Source organism: Marmota marmota, unplaced genomic scaffold (genome assembly GCF_001458135.2).
Source record: "Marmota marmota marmota unplaced genomic scaffold, marMar, whole genome shotgun sequence".
NCBI lineage: Eukaryota > Metazoa > Chordata > Mammalia > Rodentia > Sciuridae > Marmota > Marmota marmota.
In genome coordinates, this window is record NW_026000144.1 from 569369 (window position 1) to 593301 (window position 23933).

Consider the following 23933-nt stretch of genomic DNA (forward strand, 5'->3'; position numbering starts at 1 on the left):
CTTTGGCCTTCCCCAAGAGTCTCCCACCCCCACAATCCCCAGGCCCCTGTCCCTCTCTTCCTCTCTGGGGCAGTTTCATATTTGCTATGACAATTTTGCTCATTAAATATTTTGTTGAATTTTTAAAAAAAAATTTAAAAAGTAAAAATTTTCTCATGTTTTTGGTGCATTTCTTGGGATGCTCCTATGTCCTCTCTTTTCTTATTCTGTTAAAATGCTACATTACATCCAGTCAAAATGGCAATTATCCAGAATACGAGTAACAATAAAAGTTGGCAAGGATGTGGGGAAAAAAGACATTCCTGGTGGAACTGCAAACTGGTGCAACCACTCTGGAAAGTAGTATGGAGATTCCTCAGAAAACTTGGAATGGAACCACTACTCCTTCGAATATATCCAAAGGACTTAAATCATCATACTATAGTGATGAGGACACGTAAATATTCAGAGCAGCTCAATTCACAATAGCTAAAGTATGAAACCAACCTAGGTGTCCTTCAACAGATGGATGGATAAAGAAAATATGGTATATTTAATACGATGGAATATTACTCAGCCATAAAGAAGAATAAAAATATGCCATTTTCTGGAAAAATGGATTGAACTGAGAATTCTCGTGTTAATCCCCAAAAACCAAAGGCCAAATGTTCTTTCTAATATAGAGATAACTCACAATAGATGATGGTGGGGAGTGTAAATTCATCATATTGTACAGAGAGGAATGGTGGGAAGGAAGGAGAGATAGAAATGGGAAAGAGAATAGAATGCATTTGCTATAACTTTCCTATGTTCATGATTGCTGTAACTCCACATCATGTACAACCACAACAATGGGAAGTTCTACTCCATGTATATAGGATATGTCAAAATACATTCTACTGTCATGTATAACTAAAAAGAACAGATAAAAAAATTAAAAAGGAAGAAATTAGGCAATAAGTTGTTTTACTTAAAGGGCATGTGAAAAAAAAACACTTCTCTGTAAAAAAATAAATCTAGCCTTTTAAATAGAAAAAAAGATGAATTACTTTTATTTATCTTGTAATGTATCCCTTAGTATTTCTAGCCAGGTTATTTATTATGGAGGCAAATCTGGATTGTTTATATGTCTCTTCTTCTTCATGATTTGTCTTACACTTTCATTACCTCTTATTCCAAAAATTGAAAAATCCTATAGAGAAAAAGTTCCATTTCCCTTGTCTTTAGCCCTCTGGATATTATTGATGGACAGGATCTTTTGTAGAAGAGACTTGCACTAGGAGAGTACAAACTAAACTTGGAGTTGATTCTGTGGCTAATCAATTTTTTTCCTCCCTAAGAGTTTCATGAGATTGTATTTGGTATTTATGTTTTGCAGGTAAAAGTCTTCAAGGAAAACTTCTAGCAGTTATATATCCTGTAACTCCTATCAAAATTTATTTGTGCTTTTTCATTATCTCAATCCTAATTGCAAGTGTCATTACACTTTCCATTATTTTGTCAGGTAAGTTACTTTTCCTCCAAACTATGCAATATCTTGTACACATTTATATTGCCAATAAATATTTATTTAATTTTGAGCTCTGTTATGTGTCAGGCACTGTATAAAGTGCTTGAGGTATATCAGTAAATAAAACACACAAAAAACAATCCCTGCTGTCTTCAAAGTTAATTTCTAGCAGGTGGATACAGGTAAGAATAAGTAAGGGTAAGAGTGAAACAGGTTGTAATATTTGTAGGGTAGCAATGTGATCTTCTTTGGGAAGTTATTTAGCAACATTTTGAAGGGAATGGAAAAATCATGGTTTCCTGTGGAACTCTTCCAGACAGAAAAATGTAAAGCGAAGCCCTAAGACTTTGGGAGTGTGCTGTAGATAAAGCTGAATAAGAATGGAGAAGAGTAATATAATAGGGGAAGGTACAGCATCCCCCCATTACCTGTGGTTTCAGTTACACATGGTCAACTGTTTTCCAAAAATATTAAGTGGAAAATTATCAGATTGACTGTCATGGTATCTGTGTTCTACTAATCCTTATTTTACTTAATAATGCCCCCAAAGCACAAAAATAGTAATATTGGCAATTTGAACATACCTAAGAGAAGCCATAAAGGCTGTATTTTAAGTAAAAAGATCAAACTTTACCAGTGGTTGCAAGTATGTATAGAAAAAAACTAGTATATATAGGGTTTAGTATTATCCATAGTTGCAGACATCCACTGGGGACTTGGAATATATCCTCCATGGATAGCAGGAGTCTTCCAAGCTATTTAAAAACTGGCTTTTATTCTGAATGCAACAGAAAGAGAGATGTGGCAGCACTGAACTTTAATGGCTGAATAATTGACTTCCATACTGAGAATACACTGTTAGGGGACCAGGATAAAAGCAGGAAGACTTGTCAGGAAAATCTTGTAGAAATCAACTTGAAAGAGGATGGCTTAGGCCTGATGATAACAGTGGAGGTGTGGGCAACATAGATATTTTAGAGGTTGAACCAACAGTATTTCATATGAGATTGGATATAGAGTCTTGGGAAAAGAAAGGTCTACAATAATTTTAAGCATTTTCTTTTGAGCTGTAGAAAGAACGTAATTGTAATTCACTGATATGAGCAAAGATATGGGTGTAGAAATTCCATTTATGTGACTAATTCCTGAAATTTCCCAATTAGACTTTTCATTCCTTTAAAGAAAAAAGTGAGGTGTCTACTTGAAATATTCTCAGGTAGAGGCATATCCTTTGACCTTAAGTATTTATATCTTATACTTAAGCAGATTGAGAATACAGGAAAGTGAGGGGAACTACAAATGTCTGAATATCATGCTGAGCAAAATAAGCCAATCCCAGAAAACCAGAGACTGAATGTTTTCTTTAATATGAGGATGCTAATTCACAATAATCGGGGAGGGGCACTAGAGAAAAATAGAGTTACCTTAGATTAGGTAGAGGGAAGTGAAGAGAGGGGAATGGAGGGATAGGAAAAATAGTAGAATGAACAGACATTATTACTTTATGTATATATGTGACTGCATGACCAATGTGATTCTACAACATGTACACCCAGAAAAATGAGAAATTATATCCCATCTATATATGATATATCAAAGTGCATAAATGCATTCAATTGTCATGTGTACCTAATTAAAACAAATAAAAAATTAATTTAAAAAATTCATCCTTTATACATACAGGCAATAGGTCACCAGCTTTGCTTAGGATATGTTAAAGGACTGCTCAGGTAGAGATGATTTAACACAAGAAAATATGTGTATTTTGGTTTATAAATTGTTTTTCAAATTATTGTTGTTCCTACAACTTATACTATTATACTATCTTTTTTTTTTTTGGTGGGGAAGATTGAACTAAGGTCTAAACCACTGAGCCACATCCCCAGACCTTTTAATATTTTTATTTAGAGACAGGGTCTCAATAAGTTACTTAGGGCTTTGATAAGTTGCAAAGGCTGGCTTTCAACTCACAGTCCTCCTGCCTCAGCCTCCCAAGCCATCCTACAACTTCTAAAACATGACCTAAAATAATTTAAAAAACTACATATTAGCTGACATTTTTCATCAGATATTTAAATAGTTGCAAATGATGTAACTTCTAGCACATCGTAAATGTTGGCGTATTAAAATTCATCTTTATATTGTCCTTTTAAATATATCTGTTGGAATATAAATTTTGTCATGATTTGAAACACACTATTATCTATTTATTTATTTATTTTTGTATAAAGATCAACTATGGGTCTGGGAGTGTAACTCAGTAGTAGAGTGATTGTCTAGCTTACGTGAAGACTTGGGATTGATTCCCCCACCATAAAATGAATGAATGAATGAGTGAATGAATGTATTAGTGAATAATTAAAAATTGATAATAAAAAAATACATGAACCAAAACTTTCTTAATCTTAGAAAAGTCTAGTTGGTTTGTTTTTTTCAAAAGTATTTCTCTTTTAGAATTTTATCATAATGTGAGAATGTCTTTGTATTTTTAAAAGTTTATTTCTTCATGTTTAATATTTTTCATTCACTTAATATGTATATATACATTGAAATTTCATTTTTTAAAAATCATATGATAAATTACCGGGTGAGGTGGCACATGCCTGTAATCTCAGAGGCTCAGGAAGCTGAGACAAGAGAATTGCGAGTTCAAAGCCAGCCTCAACAACAGCAAGGCACTAAGCAACTCTGTGAGACCCTGTCTCTAAATAAAATACAAAATAGGGCTGGGGATGAGGTTCAGTGGTCAAGTGCCCCTGAGTTCAATCCCCACTACCAAAAAAAAAAAAAAATCATATGATAAGCCTTTCTTAAAATAAATTTTACAGATTATTTAGAATTATAACTTTAATAACCATTTAATATAAATTTTGATAATTATCAAAAGAAAATGTAATTTATATATTAAAAAATTGTGATTTAATTCATATTCTGCTCTCAATAATTTGCCATAATGTAATATTATGTATAGCTCAAAGTATGAATATGTAGTAGTTGGGGAATATGACAAAAAAAGTATACTAATTCTTCTCTAAATACCTGCATATAGTGTACTTAATTCTGATATTTGCCCACCATATTAATTAAATTAAATGATGTATAAAACCTCAGAGACTTTTCCATTAAGAAAACTAATCCTCTGATGAAATTTTTTTCTATGAACATGAGAGTTGTTTAATCTACTAACCCCTCTCCCAAGATTTAATTGGAATAGCAGTTAGCATATAATTTTAGTTTTTGTTAATAAAAACATATATTAAACATTTTATATGAAGAAATAAGAAGAGAATTGACTATCATTGGAGTAAAAATTTCATAAAACTATTTAATATGAAAAAACATATTATTTCATTAAATTAGCCTTAAATAGCTCAATTAATAATGCACAAGTCTAAAAACGTCAGATAAATGTTTTGCCAAAAGTTTTATTTATTGTCACCTAAAATACTTAACAGTCTCTGGAAAATAATTGTTATATTAAAATATATCAGTGATACTGATCTTACAGCTATTTGCTTTTATCCTATTAACTAGTGACTCATTCTAGGGATAAGAATTAAGAATAGTTGTAAAGAATTGCCTACTATTAAATCTAAGAGAAAATAAGTTTTGATATTTGATAGCTCTTACCTGACCTCTTTTTGTTTTGTTTTCACTAAACATTCCAAAAAGCAATGCATAATTTTTAGACATTAAGGGAGGGAGAAGGTAGAGCTATGGAATGAAAGTATCTGTTCTTCCAATAAGATGTACCCTGAAATCTTGTTGGTTTCAAGACATCTAACAATGGCCAATGGCCAAAATATTTTTACCTGCACAAGCAGTGGAATTTGGGTTTCCTCTGCGTGGAGTGGGCTGGCTGGGGCATAAAGCTAAGAAAAGAAGGCGGTGGAAAAAACCACAATACACAGAAAGTAATTTTAGAAAGCGGGGGTGGGATGGCTTCTTGACATTAAGGGCAGAGTTTCCACACTGGGAAAAGACAGAGCAAGAGCTGAGAGCCCTAGTTTGGTTTATTTGTATGGGGTAAACATCAAAGGTTTTTTCCATAGAACGTTCTTCTGCCAAATAAGGTATGAAGTGGGCTGTCCAGCCCCAATGGGTTGTGCCTAATTCTGGAGCTACCAGAGGCAGTCCACTAGTAGAGGGAGGGCAGAGATCTCAAGTCTACACATTAGAATGCAAGGATTATTCCCAAGGGCAGATGTAGGTCCCCCATGGCTTGGTACCAAGTAAAAGACCACTCAAGTAGCTTCATGGGTGGCGTACCACATTTACATACATTTAACAGAACACACACACACACACACACACACACACAAAATCAGAAAATTTAGGAAATCCTAGACTGTACTTTTGGTATTAAAAACAGTATTTTGAACAGTGTCAAACTTTGTGTACTGGAAGCTTTGCATCCCTGAAGAAATGCATAATAGTAAAATCCAGGACAAGGAAGGAATTTTCCTTTCTGTTGTTAAAAAGCAGGGAGGATGACCCCAGAAATGGGAGCAGATTCCCAACTTGAAGGTCACTGGACAGATAATGATTACACTTGGGATAAGACTTGATGATAAGTCAGGAAAGCAACAATCCATATGCTTACTTCAAAATAGACCATGGGATTGTAAACAGAAAAAAAGTAAATAAAAGAGATGAAAAAGTTGACTTATTGTCATTCCTTTTGGTTGTCTCAATTTTAGCAAAAAAGACAGAGCCAATCGTACAGAACCTTGTGTTTGCTACCTGCCCAAAAGATTGGATTGGATTTGGAAACAAGTGTTTTTATTTTTCTGAAGACATAGGGAATTGGACATTCAGCCAGACTTTTTGTGCTTCCTTAGCATCCAATCTTGCTCAGTTTGAAAGCCAGGAGGAACTGGTAAGAAACGTTTTTGGATCACTTTTTTCTTTAGAATTCTTTGCTCTCTGAGTGGTTTAGACTGCATAAAGTTAAAGCTGAAATATGAGAAAGGATCCCATCTCAGACAGAACTTGGGGCATGAGATACATATTAGTGTATGCCATTTCTTGAGGACATATTCTTGGCCTGGAACTCTGCAAGTCATTTCAGATACATTGATATACTAACCTGCAAGATTAGATATACTGTTCTTTTACTCAGAAGTATGCTAACCAGATAACTTGTCATCTTCATTGACACATTGTTGGATATTGAAGGTGGGCACTAAAAACATTGTGCTGGAATGACAGCCATAGGCTGTGACTTTCCCAAATTTGAATATATGGTCATTTATGAAGAAATATAGGATCACAGATATTAGATGACTTAACTGAGAATTGAGGATTGGTCTAACTTGGAAGTCTATGTTTCTCAATTATATCATGCTGCCACCTCTAAAATAGAAGTCTCTAGAGAAGATAAAATCAAGATCTTTCTGAAAAACAGAAACATGTTTTCACTTTCTGTGTTTTATAACAGAGTTTTCTGAAAAGATATAAAGGGCTTTCTGATCATTGGATTGGCCTTAACAGAGAATCATCACATCACGTTTGGAGGTGGACAGACAACACTGAATATAAAGCTTTGTAAGTTTTCAGATTTCTTTTTCTTCCATTGAATTCATGTGTGGTTATGTGTGTAACTTGTGAATGGGATGAGAAATGTATTCACAAGGAAAGTGAATTGTACTAACAGATAAGAAATTTGAATCCTGCACTCAGCAGTAGACAGTGTGCTGAGTATGCTCAAGGCCCTAGATTCAATCCCCATTAAATTCCACATTCCCTAAAAATGATAATATTTTTATGCTCTTCCATTGAGTACCTGTTCTTTGGAAAGAACATCCCTAACTGTGATTTCACTTGACATCTTTAGCAGGATGACAGCATCCCACATAGTTCTTGCTTTCTCATGCACTGATTTAGAACTTTGCTGATAAACAGAGAGGGCTGTAAAATCCTAGGAAGCCAGTGTCAAAGGACTGATATCTGTAAGACTCTCAAGTCCACTCTTTCCACTGCTGCATCCATTCCTAAGAGCAAAGTTTCCAGAGAAACATGGGGAATATCTTCTAATGTTTTATTATCAGAAGGAAATCAGTGCATAAATCCACTTGAAGGATTAATAATTTTAATGGATACTTGGTAACTGTAGGCAGGTGGGACACCGCTAGAGGAAGCAGATACATTGACATACTAACCTGAAACATTGGATTCACTGTTCTCCTTCTAATCAGAAATACAGTAATCAGATAATTTGTCATCCACAATGGCATGTGTTGAATATTAAAAGTGGGCATTAAAAGCACTGTGCTGGAATGACAGGCCTGGGCTGAGACTTTCCCAAAGTTGTATATATGGCACACACTTGGGGGTGTGCCCTTGGGGACTCTACCTAGTTCTTGGCCCCTTCCACTATGCCTGCCTCTGCTCCCTGAGTGTCATGAGCTGAGCAATTTACCTCCGCCATGCCCTTCTACCATGATGCTCTTCCTCACATCAGGCCCAAAGCAACAGACCTAGCTGACCATGGACTGAAACCTCTGAAACAATAAGAAGTCCTACCTCCTTTAATTTGTTGTTTGAACTATGAACATTTCAATGGTGGTGTTTTGAAAGTAATCATTACATTGGAATGGGTAAAATATAGGGGCACAATCACTTTCATCAAAAAAATTAAATTCTCTTAGGAATTTAGTTCTAAGTTATTTTTTAAAAAATTCATCCATTTATGAAACAATTGGAGAAAAGACGAAAAAAATAAATAAACTTCAGGGAAGTCCACCAGTGACAAAATTTTGGTGACAGCGGCAAGCATCAGTTAAATACCTAATCAATAACATAAGTGGGTTTGATAATAGATAAATGATAAACTTGTGTTACTCAAGCAAAGACCCTGAGAATGTAAAGGAAACTAAATGCAGAAATAATGTAAACTACCAATGACTGACACATTTCTCTTGTTCACATTCAAAAACATGGAGGGTTTATGCTTCTCTATTATAGTAGAGAAGCAAATGTGGATGTCCAACCTATGAATATTTAATATTTTTGTGTCTGGTTTTAGGTTTTCCATCAGAGGAGATGGCGAATGTGCCTACCTGAATGATAATGGAATCAGCAGTGCCAGGCAGTACACAGATAGGAAATGGATTTGTAGCAAGCCAAACAGCTATTTCCACAAGTGCCAAATCATGTCAAGTTCTTTAAAATAAAGCAGGATGGAGGGATGTTTTGTAACTCGTTATATACAGTTGCTGCTCCACTTTTGTTTTCACTTAGCACTAGGAACATGCATTCGCAAATTTATTGACAACAACAAAGTGGCAAATTATACTTGCCCTGTCATAGTACAGGGATTTGGAAGGGTATGATTCTAAATTAGATAGGTGTTTTGGTATGAGTTCATAACTTATATTTTGAACCTGGAATATAATCAATATCAGTGAACTCTACTTCTATGAACTGATATTAAACTTTTCTTATATAGTCACTACTTGCTTTGAATGCATGTGGCAATAAAAATGAGTAGACAACTGAAATTATGCAAATTATTTAATAGTCAATGAAAAAATTATAATTGGCTTGAGACCTTTAACATTTTCTTAAATCCATTCAAAATTTTCTTAATAATAAATCATTATTATAATTATTATTTTTTTGTGTGTGGATTGGGGATTGAACCCAGGGCCTTGTGCATGTAAGGCAAGCACTCTACCAACTGAGCTATATCCCCAGCCCTAAATGAAAATTTAATAAGTACTAAAATTAATATTTATTATATATTCTAAAATATTACAAGCAGTGACAAAGTGTTTTTTGCACTTTAATTTTCAATGTTCATATTGGCATAATAAATAAATGCTATACTATATTTAAAAACAAATGTCATTTGATTTTACCCTTGAATTGAAAATCTTGGTTGAATTTAAAATCAAACGACAGACAATTACTTGAACTCTTCATTTACTGGATACCTAATTTCAAAATGGTTTATTTATTATTCAGTTTTGAAAACAAAATATGCTACACTGTACTGATGAGTCCCAAAAAGGACGAAATAACAAGTTACAATTCATCCCTTCCATCTTTCCTACTTTATTGATATGTTGATTTCTCCTTATAATTCTTTTTAAATTTAAATATCTCTATATAGAAGCTAAAGGGGGAAAAGAGTTAAGGAAAAACAGGATCTCATAAAAATAGAAGTGAGACAAATAAAGGAAGAGGATTGAGGGGGGTGAGGGGAGGGTGTGGGGAAGGACTAGGGAATTAAATCAACCAAATATGCTATATTCATGTAATTCTTTCACTGTAGCTCTAATAAAGATTTATTGGCTTAATTGGTTTACAATTTATTTTATTTAGGGTTTCATAATCTAATGCATAATGTACTTCTCTATCCCCAGAGACTAGCACAGCATGTAAATACAGATGTGTTCAAAACAAACCTGTGAAATGAAGCAGTGTCTTCATAACTATGAGATTCTGTCTTATTGGCTTAGTTTCAGGTATTTTTCTCACAAAAATAAAGTTAATTTCCAAAAAAAAAAAAAGAAAGAAAAGATAAGCAGATTTTATATTGATAAACAGTGTGGGACTAACTCACAAATGAAATTTGAGTAAAATTATGACACTTATTGACCTAGTATTCTTTTTTAAAACTAGTTTCTAAACATTATTTGCCACCTATGATTTTGATAAATTGTGTAGCCCTCTACCAGAGTTTCTTCATATGAAAACTCAATATACTAATTTCAGCGCCACTGGTGAGTTGTAAGACTCAAATAAAATTGTGTATGGAACTTTCTTGCTAATCTGTATACCTGACTTATGTTAACTTTTTGATAAAACTGTTCTTTCATTATTGCTCAGTGGAAATAAAAGTAAAACTAACACCAAAAGTTCAACCTTCAAAATGATCCTGCTATAAGCAACAAGAAGTCCATGTGCTATTCAAATAAAATTTTATTAGTTCGGGGAATTCACCACTAGTTGAATTAATCATTCAAAGCACATGTGGGAAATTCTTCTTTACAGGAACTAGCCTGCACAAGTAAATGCTTTACAACATATTACAGACGCAGTCTCAGGTACTTTGGGACTCACCCATTTTCCCACATTAAATCCATTCTGATTTATTCTTTACATTGCAACTGAACTAATATTCTAATCCAACATATAATCAGGTCATTCTCTGCATAAAACTTTTCAAAGGTTCCTATTTTGCACTTAGTATACAATTTAAATTTGTAATTATAATCAAGTCCATACAATGCCACTGGTTTTTTCCCATCTTCTTCTCTCAGTCATTCCCTTCATAATCTTCTAAATTTGACACAAAAAAATTAACCAAAGAAATTCCATCTCTAGTTAATTTTCTGCTCATGTATAGAACCCCAGCTTCTGGAAGGGTCTCAAAAGAGGCAACTTGTTAAGCCAGAAACTCCACTGAACTATCATGTCTATTTTCTATTGATGTTTTTATAATTCTTAAAGTAATCAGGTCATGGCTACCCCAAAGTCATTGCTTTAAAGACTCAGTAGCAACTATGGTTCCAAAGACTTAGGGATCAACTTTAGTTGTGGAAAATAGAGTTGCAAATATAGAGAAGTGGTTTTGTTCTGCTCTTCCTTGATCTTTGTTTAATCAACAGTTTCTACCCATGTGCTTTATGACCTCTATGTTAGTTCATATTTCCCCATCCCTGTATTACTTCCCCAATCTAAATCTCATTATATTGTTTCTCTTAATCAATTTTCTCATTTCCCAATCAGAATGTAGCTACATGCAGGAAGAGCCACTGTGCCTTTTCCTTCATTATGTTCTTAGCATTTTGTGTAGTCCCTGGTAGATAATAAGGGCTCCATAAATGTCTAGTAAATGAATTAATCTATTTGAATACAGCTTTTTGTCATATTTTTAAAACATCATATGTAGTCTTAATAGTTTGGGGCACATTTTCTTAAAAACATGCATGTTAAGATGTTTCTTAAAAACATCTTCTATGGCATGGAATGTACTTCACAGACTTCTGGGTGTCTTGCTTTGTGTCAAGGGAAGTACAGCAGTGATACAAAATCTCCCCCAAATGCCCAGAAACATTTAAGAGTTCCTGATATTGGGGGATAGTTTCAAGCTTTTCACTATTAAGTATAATGTTAACTATCGGTTTTTATTTCTTTTGTTTTTTTTTACATATTCTTGGTCAAAGTGAGAAAGTCTCTCTATTTTTAGTTTCCTGTCCTTCTTTTATTTAATCATGGTGTTGGGTTTTGTCAAATGCTTTGCATTGGTATGATTAAGTGATTTTGTTTTTACTCAACTGATATCATAGGTTCCATTAACTGGTTTTTGAATGTTAAACCAGCCTTGTATTACTAAGGTAAATCCCACTTGACTGTGGTGTATAATTTTTCCACCCACTTACTTTGCTAATTTGTCATTGAGGTTTTGTATCTATATGTCATGAGATATAATGGTTTGTAGTTTTCTTTTCTTGTAATGCCTTTATCTGGCTTTACTATTAGGGTAATGTTAACCTCACAGATGGAGTTAAGAAGTATTCTCTCTCTGTGTCTATCTTCTGAAAGCCCTCATAGAGAATTCTATTTATGTCCTTTCTCACTTTCAACACAATTATGCTCATCCTTTGTTAAACTCTCTTAGTCACTAAGTTGCCAAATTCCACACTAGTGATTATAGAGTTTAGCTTGGAGCACAGATTGAGTACAGAGTAAAGAATGTGGATTTCGACTGCTTGGGTTTGAATGCTACCTCTATTACTTATGAAGCTTTGGAACTTTGGACAACTCTAATTGTGTTTCACTTTACTGAGAGTTGTTATAATGAATAACAGAATTGACCTTTGTATTATTTGATGCTAAAACAAGTCTCAGGAGATAAGTTGGTGGAATAAAACAAAGCTGGCATTGAGGAAGATAGAAGAGACTTGTCTGCCTCAAATTGCCATCCGTAGGGGATTCAGGGGAGTCAACCAACAGATTTTATGAGATGAAATGGAATACTGGGACAAAAGGCAGGAAATATACAACTGAGATTTAGTTAGGCTGTGCTAGCCAGAGAATTGTGTACAATTCTGCTTTTTCACTGTTGTTGGTGTCTGTCCAGATTTTGAGAACAGTTTCATTTTCTATTCTGAGCATAAGGAAACTGGGAAGCATAAAAACAAAATACCAGGAAATTGGAAAGCAAAAAACATGTTTGGGGCTGGGATGGTGGCTCAGTGGTGGAGTGCTTGCCTAGCATGTGTGAGGCAATGGGTTTGATTCTCAGCATGGCACGTACATAAAATAAGTGAATAAATAAAGGTCCATCAACAACTAAAAAAAAAAGTCCAGTCTTTTCATTTTTAAGTCACCCAATTACAGTATGTGCAGGCTTTCTTATCTAATCTAGAGGCTTATATTTGGTTTTATTTCCATAACACATCTGTTGCATGAATAAACACAGAACAGATGGTTCAAAGTACCGGAGTCTGAAATAGAACTAGATGTACTTCATGCTTTTACATTTATGTCAAAGTGGATTTTACTGTCATATATAATTTAAAAGAACCAATAAAAAAGTAATAAAAGTTACTAAGTGACTATGTCACACTGAAGGCACAGAAGAGTCATGGACATGTTTTCTAGTTCTTCTCCCATGTTTCAGTCTTTCTTTTTAGTTGTTGTTGGTTTTTATTTTAAAATAAATTGATATACAGTATCAATTCTTAGTGAAAATGCCACAGAAGGACTTGAGCTATAAAGATCCCTTTAGAGCCATGCAACCCTTCTTCCAATTCCACTGCCAAACTGGGTAGGAACCTGAAATCTGCTCCCTGTTAATATGTTCAGAATTAATATTTTTTGAGATAATATAGAATTTTGCATTTGCAAAAAACACAGTCATGTATCACTTAAGGTTGGGGATACATTCTAAGAAATGTGATGCTAGGTTATTTCATCATTTTACGAATATCATAGAGTGTATTTATATAGAGATGGCCAGGACAACACTAGGTGATGTGATTCCATGGGACTACTTCATAGGTGCTGTCCATCATTGACCAAAACACTGTTATGTGGTGCTTGACTAATACAGAGAAATCCCATATACTTTCCCACCGATTTCCCCCAGTGGAAACATTGGCCACAATATAGTGCAATATCAAAAACATAAACAGAAAACTGACATTAATACAACACACCAACATTATTCAGATTTCTCCTATTTACCTATACTCATTTGAGTGTGCTTGTGTATTTAGTTGTATATGATCATATCAAATCTGTAGATTCCTGTGTCCATCAATCCAGGCAGGATACAGAACAGCAGCCAGGCTTGGTGGTGCACACCTGCAATCACAGCCACTCTGAAGGTTGATGCAGGAGAATCACAAGTTTAAGGTGAGACTGTGAGACTTATTGGGGATTGAACCCAGGGCACTTTACCACTGAGCTTTTTTTTTTTTTTTTTTTTTAATTTTGAGACAGGGTCTTGCAAAGTTGTTGAGGCTGGCCTCAAACTTGTGGTTATCTTCCTTGGCATCCTGAATTGCTGAGATGTGAGGCATGCACTATCATGCTCAGCTATTATTATTATTATTTCACAGTGCTGGGGATTGAACCTGGAGCCTCGCACATGTTAAGCAAGTACTGTACCTCTGAGCTACATCCCGGTTCAATAAAATTTTCATATATGTAAACATATAATATTTATACATATAATCACTATATATATATGTATAGATATATATATAATCAATCCTTGATAAGAATCTTGAGCAAAATAGACCATCTCCATTTGATGATCTTTGTTCAAAGAACTTAACATTATGTGACTCAGGTGAATATTAACTTTTGTTTCAAACATGTCCGTGGTCTCAAAAAACCTGCTAGCCAGAACTTAGTCTTGCATGATGCTTGATAGAGCTTGAAATTGCACACTGTCTTCTTGTTCCAGTACTTTATAGTTTCTAAGGTCAAGGGGTTGGGTATAGAACTATGCCAGTCATTAGGTTGTTCCACCTGAGGGCTAAAATGCTCCCACACTCTGCTTTGTGATATCTGGACTCTGCAGATTTGCTTTGCCAGCTGGTTTCCTGAAGTTTCTGTTACAGGATGTGTGACAGGATTGTAGATAGCAGTCTGTTCCCTGCTCTGAGTTACTCCATGATATCTGTATGATAACAGTAGGCCTCAGGCTGTGCCTAGCCCTGAGCTACTCCATTTTATAAAGCAGAAGTTTGCCATGAGTTACTGAGGTAGAATGGCTCTATACCTTGTTTGTACAGGTAGACAACTACCATCTGAATAGCACATCCATAAGGCACAAACTGATAATAATGCTAATAAAAATGACCACCCATGAACTTATCAAATTATTCAGAAGCACCCCCATATCAGAAAAACCAGGCCTATGAGCTTATCAAACATAAAAGACCACTGAATGGAGCAACCACAGCCAAATGAGGCATTGGATGTAGCTTAATGAGCACCATGCTTACAGACCTAACTTGGGTTTTTTAACTTACTCTGCTTTGTTCCTATAGCTCATTCGCTTTGTGTCCTGCTAAGCAAAGCCCTTTGACTGCTTAGGAAAATACCAGAGACTATGAACAACAGCAACACAATTAGGCAATTGTGGGCAGCATTTCTTCACTCTTTCCCCTAGGCCCTGTAGTTTCATGGGCCAGTAATGAAAGCTAGTTTTACTTGCTATGCAACATTGAGAAACCAGTTTCCTTGACTATGAAAGGACAGAATTACTGGAAACCATGTATAAATTATGGGTTTGTTTGAGACATCATTAGTCAGGGAGGCTACTTTTCTGGGAAATGCTGGCTGAAATCCCCCAGTTCCTGAAAGCTGCGATCATGCTGGCACAGTGCCTTAGCTCACAGTCCTAAGTTCAATTGCAGTTACTCAGAGATGGGCGTAACCTGCCAAGCCCCAAACAACTTGTTTTTCCCATTCTTATTCTGTTTTCCTCAAGAACCCTGGCACACTGAAAACTTTTGATATATGTCCCCTTAAATAAAGGATTTGGGATTTTTCCCTTGTTCAGTTCCAGTTCCTATCAGGGCTGGAAGACCCACCAGGCACCTCTCTTTTAAAACTATTTTCTCTCTGTTGTCTTCTGTTCCTTATTGATTATTTTCAGACTTTTTATTTTCCAAGCCAGTTCACATCTCCAAGCAGAAATCTGCTCTACCAGGGTGCTGATAACCCCAGCAGATAATAATTAAAGAATAAGTATTAATATTAAGTAGATGAGACATGTAATGGAATTTTATATTTAGACTGAATTATTGTTCATTTCCTTATATTTTCACTTTTGTTTCCTCTCCTTTTTCTGTTAACCTTGAGCCCAAGGCAGGGCCTTGGACATCCTAGGCACTGATAAGATCTTTAAGTTGTTATCCAAAATACTGAAAGGCACTGGTTCTGGTCAGAGCTCAAATTCTTTATTCCTTCGTATAAACTCCATACTCCACTCCCTTGGTGTAGTATAGCCAGGCAGAAGATCACTTTTCTCTTGCCATCCATTACAAGTACAGGCTGCAGTGCTCTTTAAGTTCCCCTAATAAGTGCCCTGGCTTTTCACCCTGGAGTTCAGTGCTTTCTCCTTTAGAATCCCTAGCAATCCCACATCAGTATGGTTTGAGGCAGTCCCTTGTGAATATTCTCCCCCTGCCAGTTCTAGGGTATTTCCAGCTTTGGGTTGTATGGGTAGAAATACTTTATTAAAGGTCAATTTTTGAGAAATGCTCACAACTGTAAAGAATGTGAGCTCTGTTTATTCAGATCCAAGTCTTCACTGATGAAGGAGAAAGTTCAGTCTAAACAGTATTTACCTTGAACTATAGTACATTTTAATCTCTGAAAATAGGCCAAGAGAAATAGTTGTAGAGAAAACAAAAAAATTTCTGAAAAATGCCAGAGAAATCACTTCAGGAAATTTATGACTTGCCATTTAAATAAACATCTTAAACTTTTGAACTAAAAATTATGAAAATCAAAAGAGAAAATAAATAGCTTGCTTGATTCAGAACAATGGTTCCTATTCATAATATCCATTGCCCTCAAGCAAGGTAACACAGTATCTTTGTAATATTATCTGAAGACTTTCATGCTTGAGATGTGGAAGGATTCTTTATGAATAAAAATAAAAGCTTCAAAAGAGCTAAGTTTTTTCTTGGTGAAAATGGGGAGAGATTAAAAAACTGGGGGAAGATACAGAAATGGGGAAAGAGGAATCTCTAAGGCTGAGTTCTAGAGGGTGGAGGGGAAATTAAGGAAACAGTTGTTGCTTTGTAGTGAAGAAACACAGAATGCCTCATGGAAGATATTTTTAGAGAAATGATGCATTCTATGCACTGTGAGCTTCCCCTTCAAACTTCTCCAGATACCGTTGTGTAGCATGTGTGTAAGCACATGTGCTACTAATGCTCTGGAATGAATCTATTTGTTATGGGAAATCAGAATGGTGTTGAGTCCTGCTTCAAAGATGTCACAGGGTGAAGGTAAGAACTACTTATAGGAATAGCTAAGAACCAATTTCAGTCAGTATTTTGTCATAGGACCAAGAAGATACAACTATATGCCCTGTGTGAAAAGCAGGTTACTCCCTGCTTGAGAAAGAAAACAAACAAGAAAAATCTCCTAGTAAAGTGATACTTTGTTTTTCCCTTTGAATAGCAGATTTTCTGAAGTTTTTTGAAAGTAAATTTTTGACAGTTTTTTTAAAGTAAAAGTCATTTAACTTCCTGCTAATAGAACCCTAGAAGACCTAGGAAATTAACCTTTATTATACCTCTGTTTAATACATCTATGGAGTAAAAAGCCTGAGAATTTCCTGTCAAAAGAAAGGAATGAAGAAGATAGTTCTAGAAAAGCAATAATAAAGGGAGACAGAATTTTTGTCAGAGGAATATGGGGTAAGGTTATTTGGAAAAGGAGTTTGGATTAGCTTTCTATTACTGTAACAAAATACCTGAGACAATCACCTTAAGAGGGGAAAAGTTTATTTTGATCCATGGTTTCCATGGTTGGTTGGCTTCTTTGCTTTAGGGCTTCTGTTGAGGCAAAACATTGGGGGCTGGGTGCTTGTGGTTGAGCAAACCTGCTCACCTCATGGTAGCCAAGAAGTAAAAGAGAGACAGCATGAGATTCTAATCACACAACCTCCTTCAGAGGTGTTCCTCCAATGATATAACTTTCTTCCATTGGGCCTACATATTAATGTTTCTACCACTTCACTTCCCCATTATGCCACAGGAAGAGGACTAAGCTTTTAGCACTTGGGTCTTTTAGAAATATTTAAGATTCAAATCATAGCTGAATTTATTTGGAAACTACTTGACTTCCTTGTGACTGAAAAACTACTTCCAGACTCTTCTCGCAGCTTTTTGAATTTTTCATTATTAAAAAAAAAAAGAGGGGGGGCTGGGGTTGTGGCTCAGAGGAAAGAGCACTCGCCTAGCCTAGCATTTGTGGTGCTGACGATGGAACCTAGCACTGGGTTCGATCCTCAGCAGCACATAAAAATAAAATAAAGGTATTGTGTCCATCTACAACTAAAAAAAACCCCAAATGTTTAAAAAAAAAAAACTACTCAAAGCCAGACTATGAGTGATAAGACTTCTCAGAAATTCACTTCTCTATACTCAGAAAACCCTCATCCACTTCCTCTACACCCTGAACTTCCTCTCAAATTATTCTGTAGTCAATATTCAGTTGGCTGGAGGAACCTGTCTGTTCCAGTTCCCAGAAAACAAAAGAGTGGCAAGCATATAAACAGCTTACAGAATGACTCAAAATACCATTCTGTTTTAGGAAAAACATGGTCCTGGGGAGTAAGAACCAGTTGACACAGGCAGAGGGTGCTTTATGACTTAAGAAAGAGTCAGACAGATCTGGAACTGCTGAAAGTCTAATTTATTGGGGATTTACAGATGGAGGCATGTCTGGGCATGGGATAAGTCAGGCAGATTTCTGCTCCTCCAGCCCAGTGGGAGGAGTTTATAAGCTGAGCCAAACATAGGTGAGCTGGCCAACCAGGATGTATCTGGCCTTTTTCAAAAGTTATTAACGGATTCAAAAGTCAGTTAAGAAACATTTCCAGCATTAGTGCCTAGAACACCATGCTTCCTGGACTCTTAATGATTTTGTTTGCTTTGTATGGCTTGGGATATGTGCCTGGGACAATTGGAGGGACAAATGCTGATTATAACCACTACGGCTGGAGTCATATCAAGCTGCCTCCCTATACCTTTTTAAAATGTGTTCTTTTTTTTTTTATGTCACAGAAAGGAATAGCATTAGAATATATTTGCAAAGAAAATTCCTCTTTTAATTAGTAAATGAAGATTATGGGCATTTTTTTTTCATGTATTCAAGTCTTTACCAATTCATTTAGATGCTAGGTAGTCATTGCATCTGCAAGTTTTTCTTTACAGATTGTTCTGCTCTTAGGTTTTATTTCATCTCTTCGAAAATCATTATCAGACTTCTCATAAGGCTTTATCTCTGATGGACAAAATTGAGCTCTAGAGACCTCTAGTGGAAAAAGGCAAATAAGACAATGAGAAGAAAGCATGGTGTGCCTTGAGTGAAACTCTGAAGAATGTTGGGTTTCTACAGCCCTCTGCACCGTCTTTCGGGGTTCTCTCCACCTCCTGGTTCATACCTGAAAATCTTGAGGCTCCTGACCTGTTGTTGTCCTCTGCCAGGCTTATCTTTTTTACAATGTCACACATCTCATATTTTTCTTTATCATAAGTTATTCCACCCAACCTCACTAGTCTTGTGTCCTTTTATCTAAAAGCTGATGGGAATAAAACAATCAAGGTTTTCAGGCTAATTTAAATCCTAACTAAATCAACCTAAAGAAGTGTTTAGAAAACTTAAGGATTCCTCTGGGTTAAATATACAAGCTTTAGTCATAACTGCACTTCCATGATTGCAAGTAGTATCAGCCATTTCTATGCTCCTTTTACAGCAAACATCTTCAAAAGAGTTGTCTATCATATTCTGCTTTTCATTCACTCTTCTTTCATTGTGTGTGTGTGTGTGTGTGTGTGTGTGTTTTGGTGGGGAGGATAACCACTTTACCATTGAGCTATATTCCTGGTCCTTTATAAGACAGGATCTTGCTAAATTGCTGAGGCTGGCATCCAACTCCTGCCTCAGTCTCCAAAGTTGCTGAGATTACTGGTGTTCACCATGGCACCAGCTTCCTTCCATTCTTTGTTGAACCCACCTGGGTAATTGTGTTTTTTTCTTTCTACCACTTCCTCAAAATTACTCCTGTCAAAGTCACCAATGTTCTCCATTGAGTCAAAATAAGAATCAGAGTGCCTCCTATCTCAACCTCTCTCTGGTCTCTGCCTCCCTCACTGACATGCAGCCAGCCTCACCCCCACTTCCCCATGAAGGTTGGGAGGAGGTAGCAAGAGGTCTGTACTCCAGGAAGGAAAATGGGTCAGAGTTGGGGAAAAAATTCACAGCTCAACACTCGGGAAACCCCACTTGCAGGTGAGGAGGAGGCACTGGGCTGAGATGATACCATTTTCTCTATTCTAGTCCTGGCCTAACGGTCCAACTGCCAGTGCACTGAGATGGTAAGGATGGGGGAGGACAAAACACTTGCGAGGGCACACAGCTCACTGTGCTTGTGCTGCAGGGAGATAAAGCACTGGAGAAAAAAAACAACTACAACTGTGCACCACTTCCTCCAGCTTAAACTGAATGTTTCTTCAGTTGACTGTTTTTCAGAAACCTCTACTTTCATCATGGAACAGAAAGAAGCACGATAGGGATGTTACTCATGGGAAGAGGGGTTCATATCTACTACCATCTGAGGTAACCTTCTGCTGCCCTTAATATTTTTGTGTGTACAATACCCTAAAATCCATCAAGCTGCAAGGTTAATCTGCAGTCAGCTGTAAAGATAATACTGTTACTTCTAAACCAAATTGTCCTGATGAAGTGGAGAAGATAATTTTCAAGATGAAAAAAATGGATCAGGTAAAAATCTAGCCCTATAATAGTAGAAAACTATTTTTAAGAAAACACAGAGGGGCTGGGAATGTGGCTCAGGTGGTGGCGCGCTCACCTGGCATGCGTGCAGCCTGGGTTCGATCCTCGGCACCACATACAAACAAAGATGTTGTGCCTGCCGAGAACTAAAAGATAAATATTAAGAAGGTTCTCTCTCTCTCTCTCTCTCGCTCTCTCTCTCTCTCTCGCTCTCTCTCTCTCTCTCCTCTCTCTTAAAAACAAAACAAAACACAGAGTTCTGTCTCTTGGGTGGATTGAGGTGGAGCTGCCTTCATCCAGGAGAAGGGACACCTTCTGTAATTCAACATAGGATGGTACCTTATTTTACAGCAGTACCCTCCCAACATGCACACAGACATCCAGGGGTGCTTTGTCTCATTTGTACAAAGGACAAAGCTAGAAGAGATTTTGTCCCCAACTTTCAGAGTTCACAGAAAGCAAGGATCCAACTCTCTTCAGTCATATCTGGCAAGACACCTGCAAGTCATAGGCCCCTGAGGTTTACTTGAAGTGGGTGCCTAAACAATGGCACCATAAACTGTGAAAGGGTCATGGGGGTGGTTGATTATATAAGCTCCACTTAAGACTGGCAGGCCTCCTCTGACTTTGCTCAGAAAGGAAGTGACTTTGCCAAGAGCATCCAGCACAGAGGCCTGGGAATTATGGTGGAGGGCACAGGCTGCCTGGGGGGAATCCTCAGCTCTCTGCATATTACCTTTTTGACCCTGGGATGCTACTCAACCACTTGAATTACATTTTTGTCTTCTATAAAATGAGCCAAATAAATAACTGTAGCTATCATCTACAGACAGTTATGTTTAGCTCTCAGGCTTGTCCAAAGGCTGAAATCACCCAGGAGTCAGAGTTTGTGCTTCAGTGAAGGACTACCTCAGAGTCCCATGGGAAAGGAGGTCACCAGTCACCTTAGACTACTTACACCTCAAAGGCCAGACAACTGGATTGATAAAAATCCAGTTGCTTCTTATATAAAGAATCATCCATTTTAAAGATGACTACAAATATAAGCAAAAACCCTCAAGAGAAATTACAAGAGCACACATACGGAGAACTGGAATTACTCACCTTACAACAAAAATCTCACCTTGGGAATGGAGGGAGCATCAGCAGCACAGTGAAATGGACAGTTACACTATTAGACCATGCAGTGGCTGATCTTCTGAAATATACTCCATATGGATTAGAGACACTGATACAACCCCATTTGTGCCAAATTTGTGGACACAATCAATAATTTAGAAATTAAAACTTAGATTGAAGATTTGAAACTTCCTCCTCCTGACCGAAAAATAAATAAATAAATAAGAACCATCTGCATTCACCAAGAGAGTCAATACTGCTCCTAATACTGTGAAATAGTGTGTAGGGGTTGACAGTTATCATGCTGCTTCCCCCAAAGCAAACTTTTTATTTTTTTATATAAAAAACTTTGTTCCACAACCTCATTAAAAACAACAATGATGACATCTGTCAAAAACTCGAAGACATCTCTACTCCTCTGAAAACTGAAAACTGCCTCTTCTCACTAGTCAGTCAGTTGTGCTAAATCTGGACACTGAAAGTTTTCAGTTCCTCCTTAGTGTATCTGAGTTGTACCTCTTCTTTTATTGTAGTGAAAAGGTCATAGTCTTTCAGTTAAACATATACGACTCCTTGTGAGTCACCTAGTGACTGCCAAGCCTCCTGTCAGTACAGAGGAAGGGCTGCCTAGTTCTGTCAATAAACTAATAGACATCCCAAAATTCAAGAAAATAGCTCCTCTTATAATGAACAGTAATACCAATCACTGAAGCCAGCTGCTTGACCATCATTTATCCAAACTTATTTACATTCCCAGGATAGATGTGATAGTTTTCTGCCTGAAGTCCATTCTGGAGAGATTGCTGCCAAATTGAATGAACTTGCTTGTCCTTGAAATATACAGTATCTATGAATGGATGATCAAGATTAATATCCCCTGATGCATGGGGTAGCTATTAAATGTTGGATTTCCATCTTTCTAACCAGCCACCAAACACACACACACACACACACACACACACACACACACACTTAGTATTAAAATATAAGAATTTGTGCTATGACTTTTAATACCTAAAGAAAATATTTATAATTTATAGTTATCTTACTTAAGAACTTCATGATAGGGTATAATTGATTTTCTTTTCCTTCAATAAGAAATAATCACCTTTTGTTGATTTCATTTGTTGCTTTATTGATCACCTACATGTTCTACAATGGTGACTTCAACAAAAGGATAAAGAAAGATTATATTTGTAAGGTACATTAATAGCTAAGTAAGCATACATCTGATATTTGCTATCGTATTCCTATTCTTTACATACAAATGTTTATAAGTTATGTTAAAGATTATTTTATGGTGAAATAAGGATTTGCAAAACCACACATGTAAAATAATGGATTTAGTTTAACTCTGTTTTCAGTGATGAATTATTTAGTGTGGAAGTTCAATTTTATATTTTATTTATTACCAAATTAGTATATAATTAATGGAAATCTCAAAGTTCTTAAAATATTATTAATATGTAATATTTGATTTTTATAACTTAAGAATGTGAATTCCATAAGGAGAATTTGAAACAAATATTTTCTGTATTAGAGGTTCTTATGAATTCTATGTAAGAAGTTTTAAAGAAATTTTTGTGAACATTACAATATTATGATAATTATATCACAGTTGATATGAAGAAAAGAATAAGGATCAATTTTTATTCATATAAAAAAATGGAAAACTATTTGGAGTTTCAGAAATTCTGGTGCTTATTGTAGTAAAATGATAAAGTAAAATCATTGTGTACATATGCAATGAACACCAGATGAGAGTCCTGGCAAATAGCACAAATCTAGATATTTTAAAAGATAAAGAGAATAAATGTTTTGAAAAATAATTTTTAAAATATTAGCATCTGGTCTTACATAATAATTTCATTTTATCATTTCATTAGAATTTTTGAAACATACTTACAAACATTCATTAAAGGCAGGACTATTAAGAAAAGCAATCCTGCCCCTGTGCCGGCAAGGTAGACGGAACTGTGACCACCCACAGAACAGGCCCAGCGGCCTGCTGAGGGGCAGAGCCACCCCCCACCCCCCGCGCCTGCCAGGTAGGCAGAACTGTGACCACGACAGAAAAGGCCCAGTGGCCCGCGGAGGGGCAGAGCTGCCAACCACTCCTGCAAGGTAGGCGGGCCTGCGACCCACCCGCAGAAGAGGAGCAGCGGCCTGCTGAGAGGCAGAGCCGCCCCCTCCCCCCGCGCCTGCAAGGTAGACGGAACTGTGACCACCAACAGAACAGGCCAGACCTGCAACCGACAGACAGAACAGGCCCAGTGGCCTGAGGAAGGGTAGAGCCGCCCCCCCCCGCCCGCCTGCC

The 23933-nt window shown here is 36.4% G+C and overlaps 2 protein-coding genes across 3 annotated transcripts in view; both read left to right on the forward strand.

Moving 5' to 3' along the window:
- The window catches only part of LOC107160648 (C-type lectin domain family 2 member E-like), a 28011-nt gene extending 4596 nt beyond the window's left edge, over window positions 1–23415 (forward strand). The window contains exons 2-6 of one of the 2 annotated variants that reach the window (XM_048786290.1): window positions 1358–1483; window positions 6190–6368; window positions 6930–7036; window positions 13750–13861; window positions 20219–23415. In XM_048786290.1, the coding sequence (XP_048642247.1) occupies window positions 1358–1483; window positions 6190–6368; window positions 6930–7036; window positions 13750–13831 (494 nt within the window). In that variant the 3' untranslated portion in view covers window positions 13832–13861; window positions 20219–23415. Of the gene's footprint in view, window positions 1–1357; window positions 1484–6189; window positions 6369–6929; window positions 7037–8516; window positions 9793–13749; window positions 13862–20218 lie in introns of those variants that run through there. The other variant, XM_015507304.2, reaches the window with a different exon arrangement.
- Window positions 13882–23933, forward strand: part of Klrf1 (killer cell lectin like receptor F1) — a 45179-nt gene continuing 35127 nt past the window's right edge. The window contains exon 1 of the mRNA XM_048786286.1: window positions 13882–16980. Within this exon, the coding sequence (XP_048642243.1) occupies window positions 16941–16980 (40 nt within the window). The 5' untranslated portion in view covers window positions 13882–16940. The remainder of the gene's footprint in view (window positions 16981–23933) is intronic.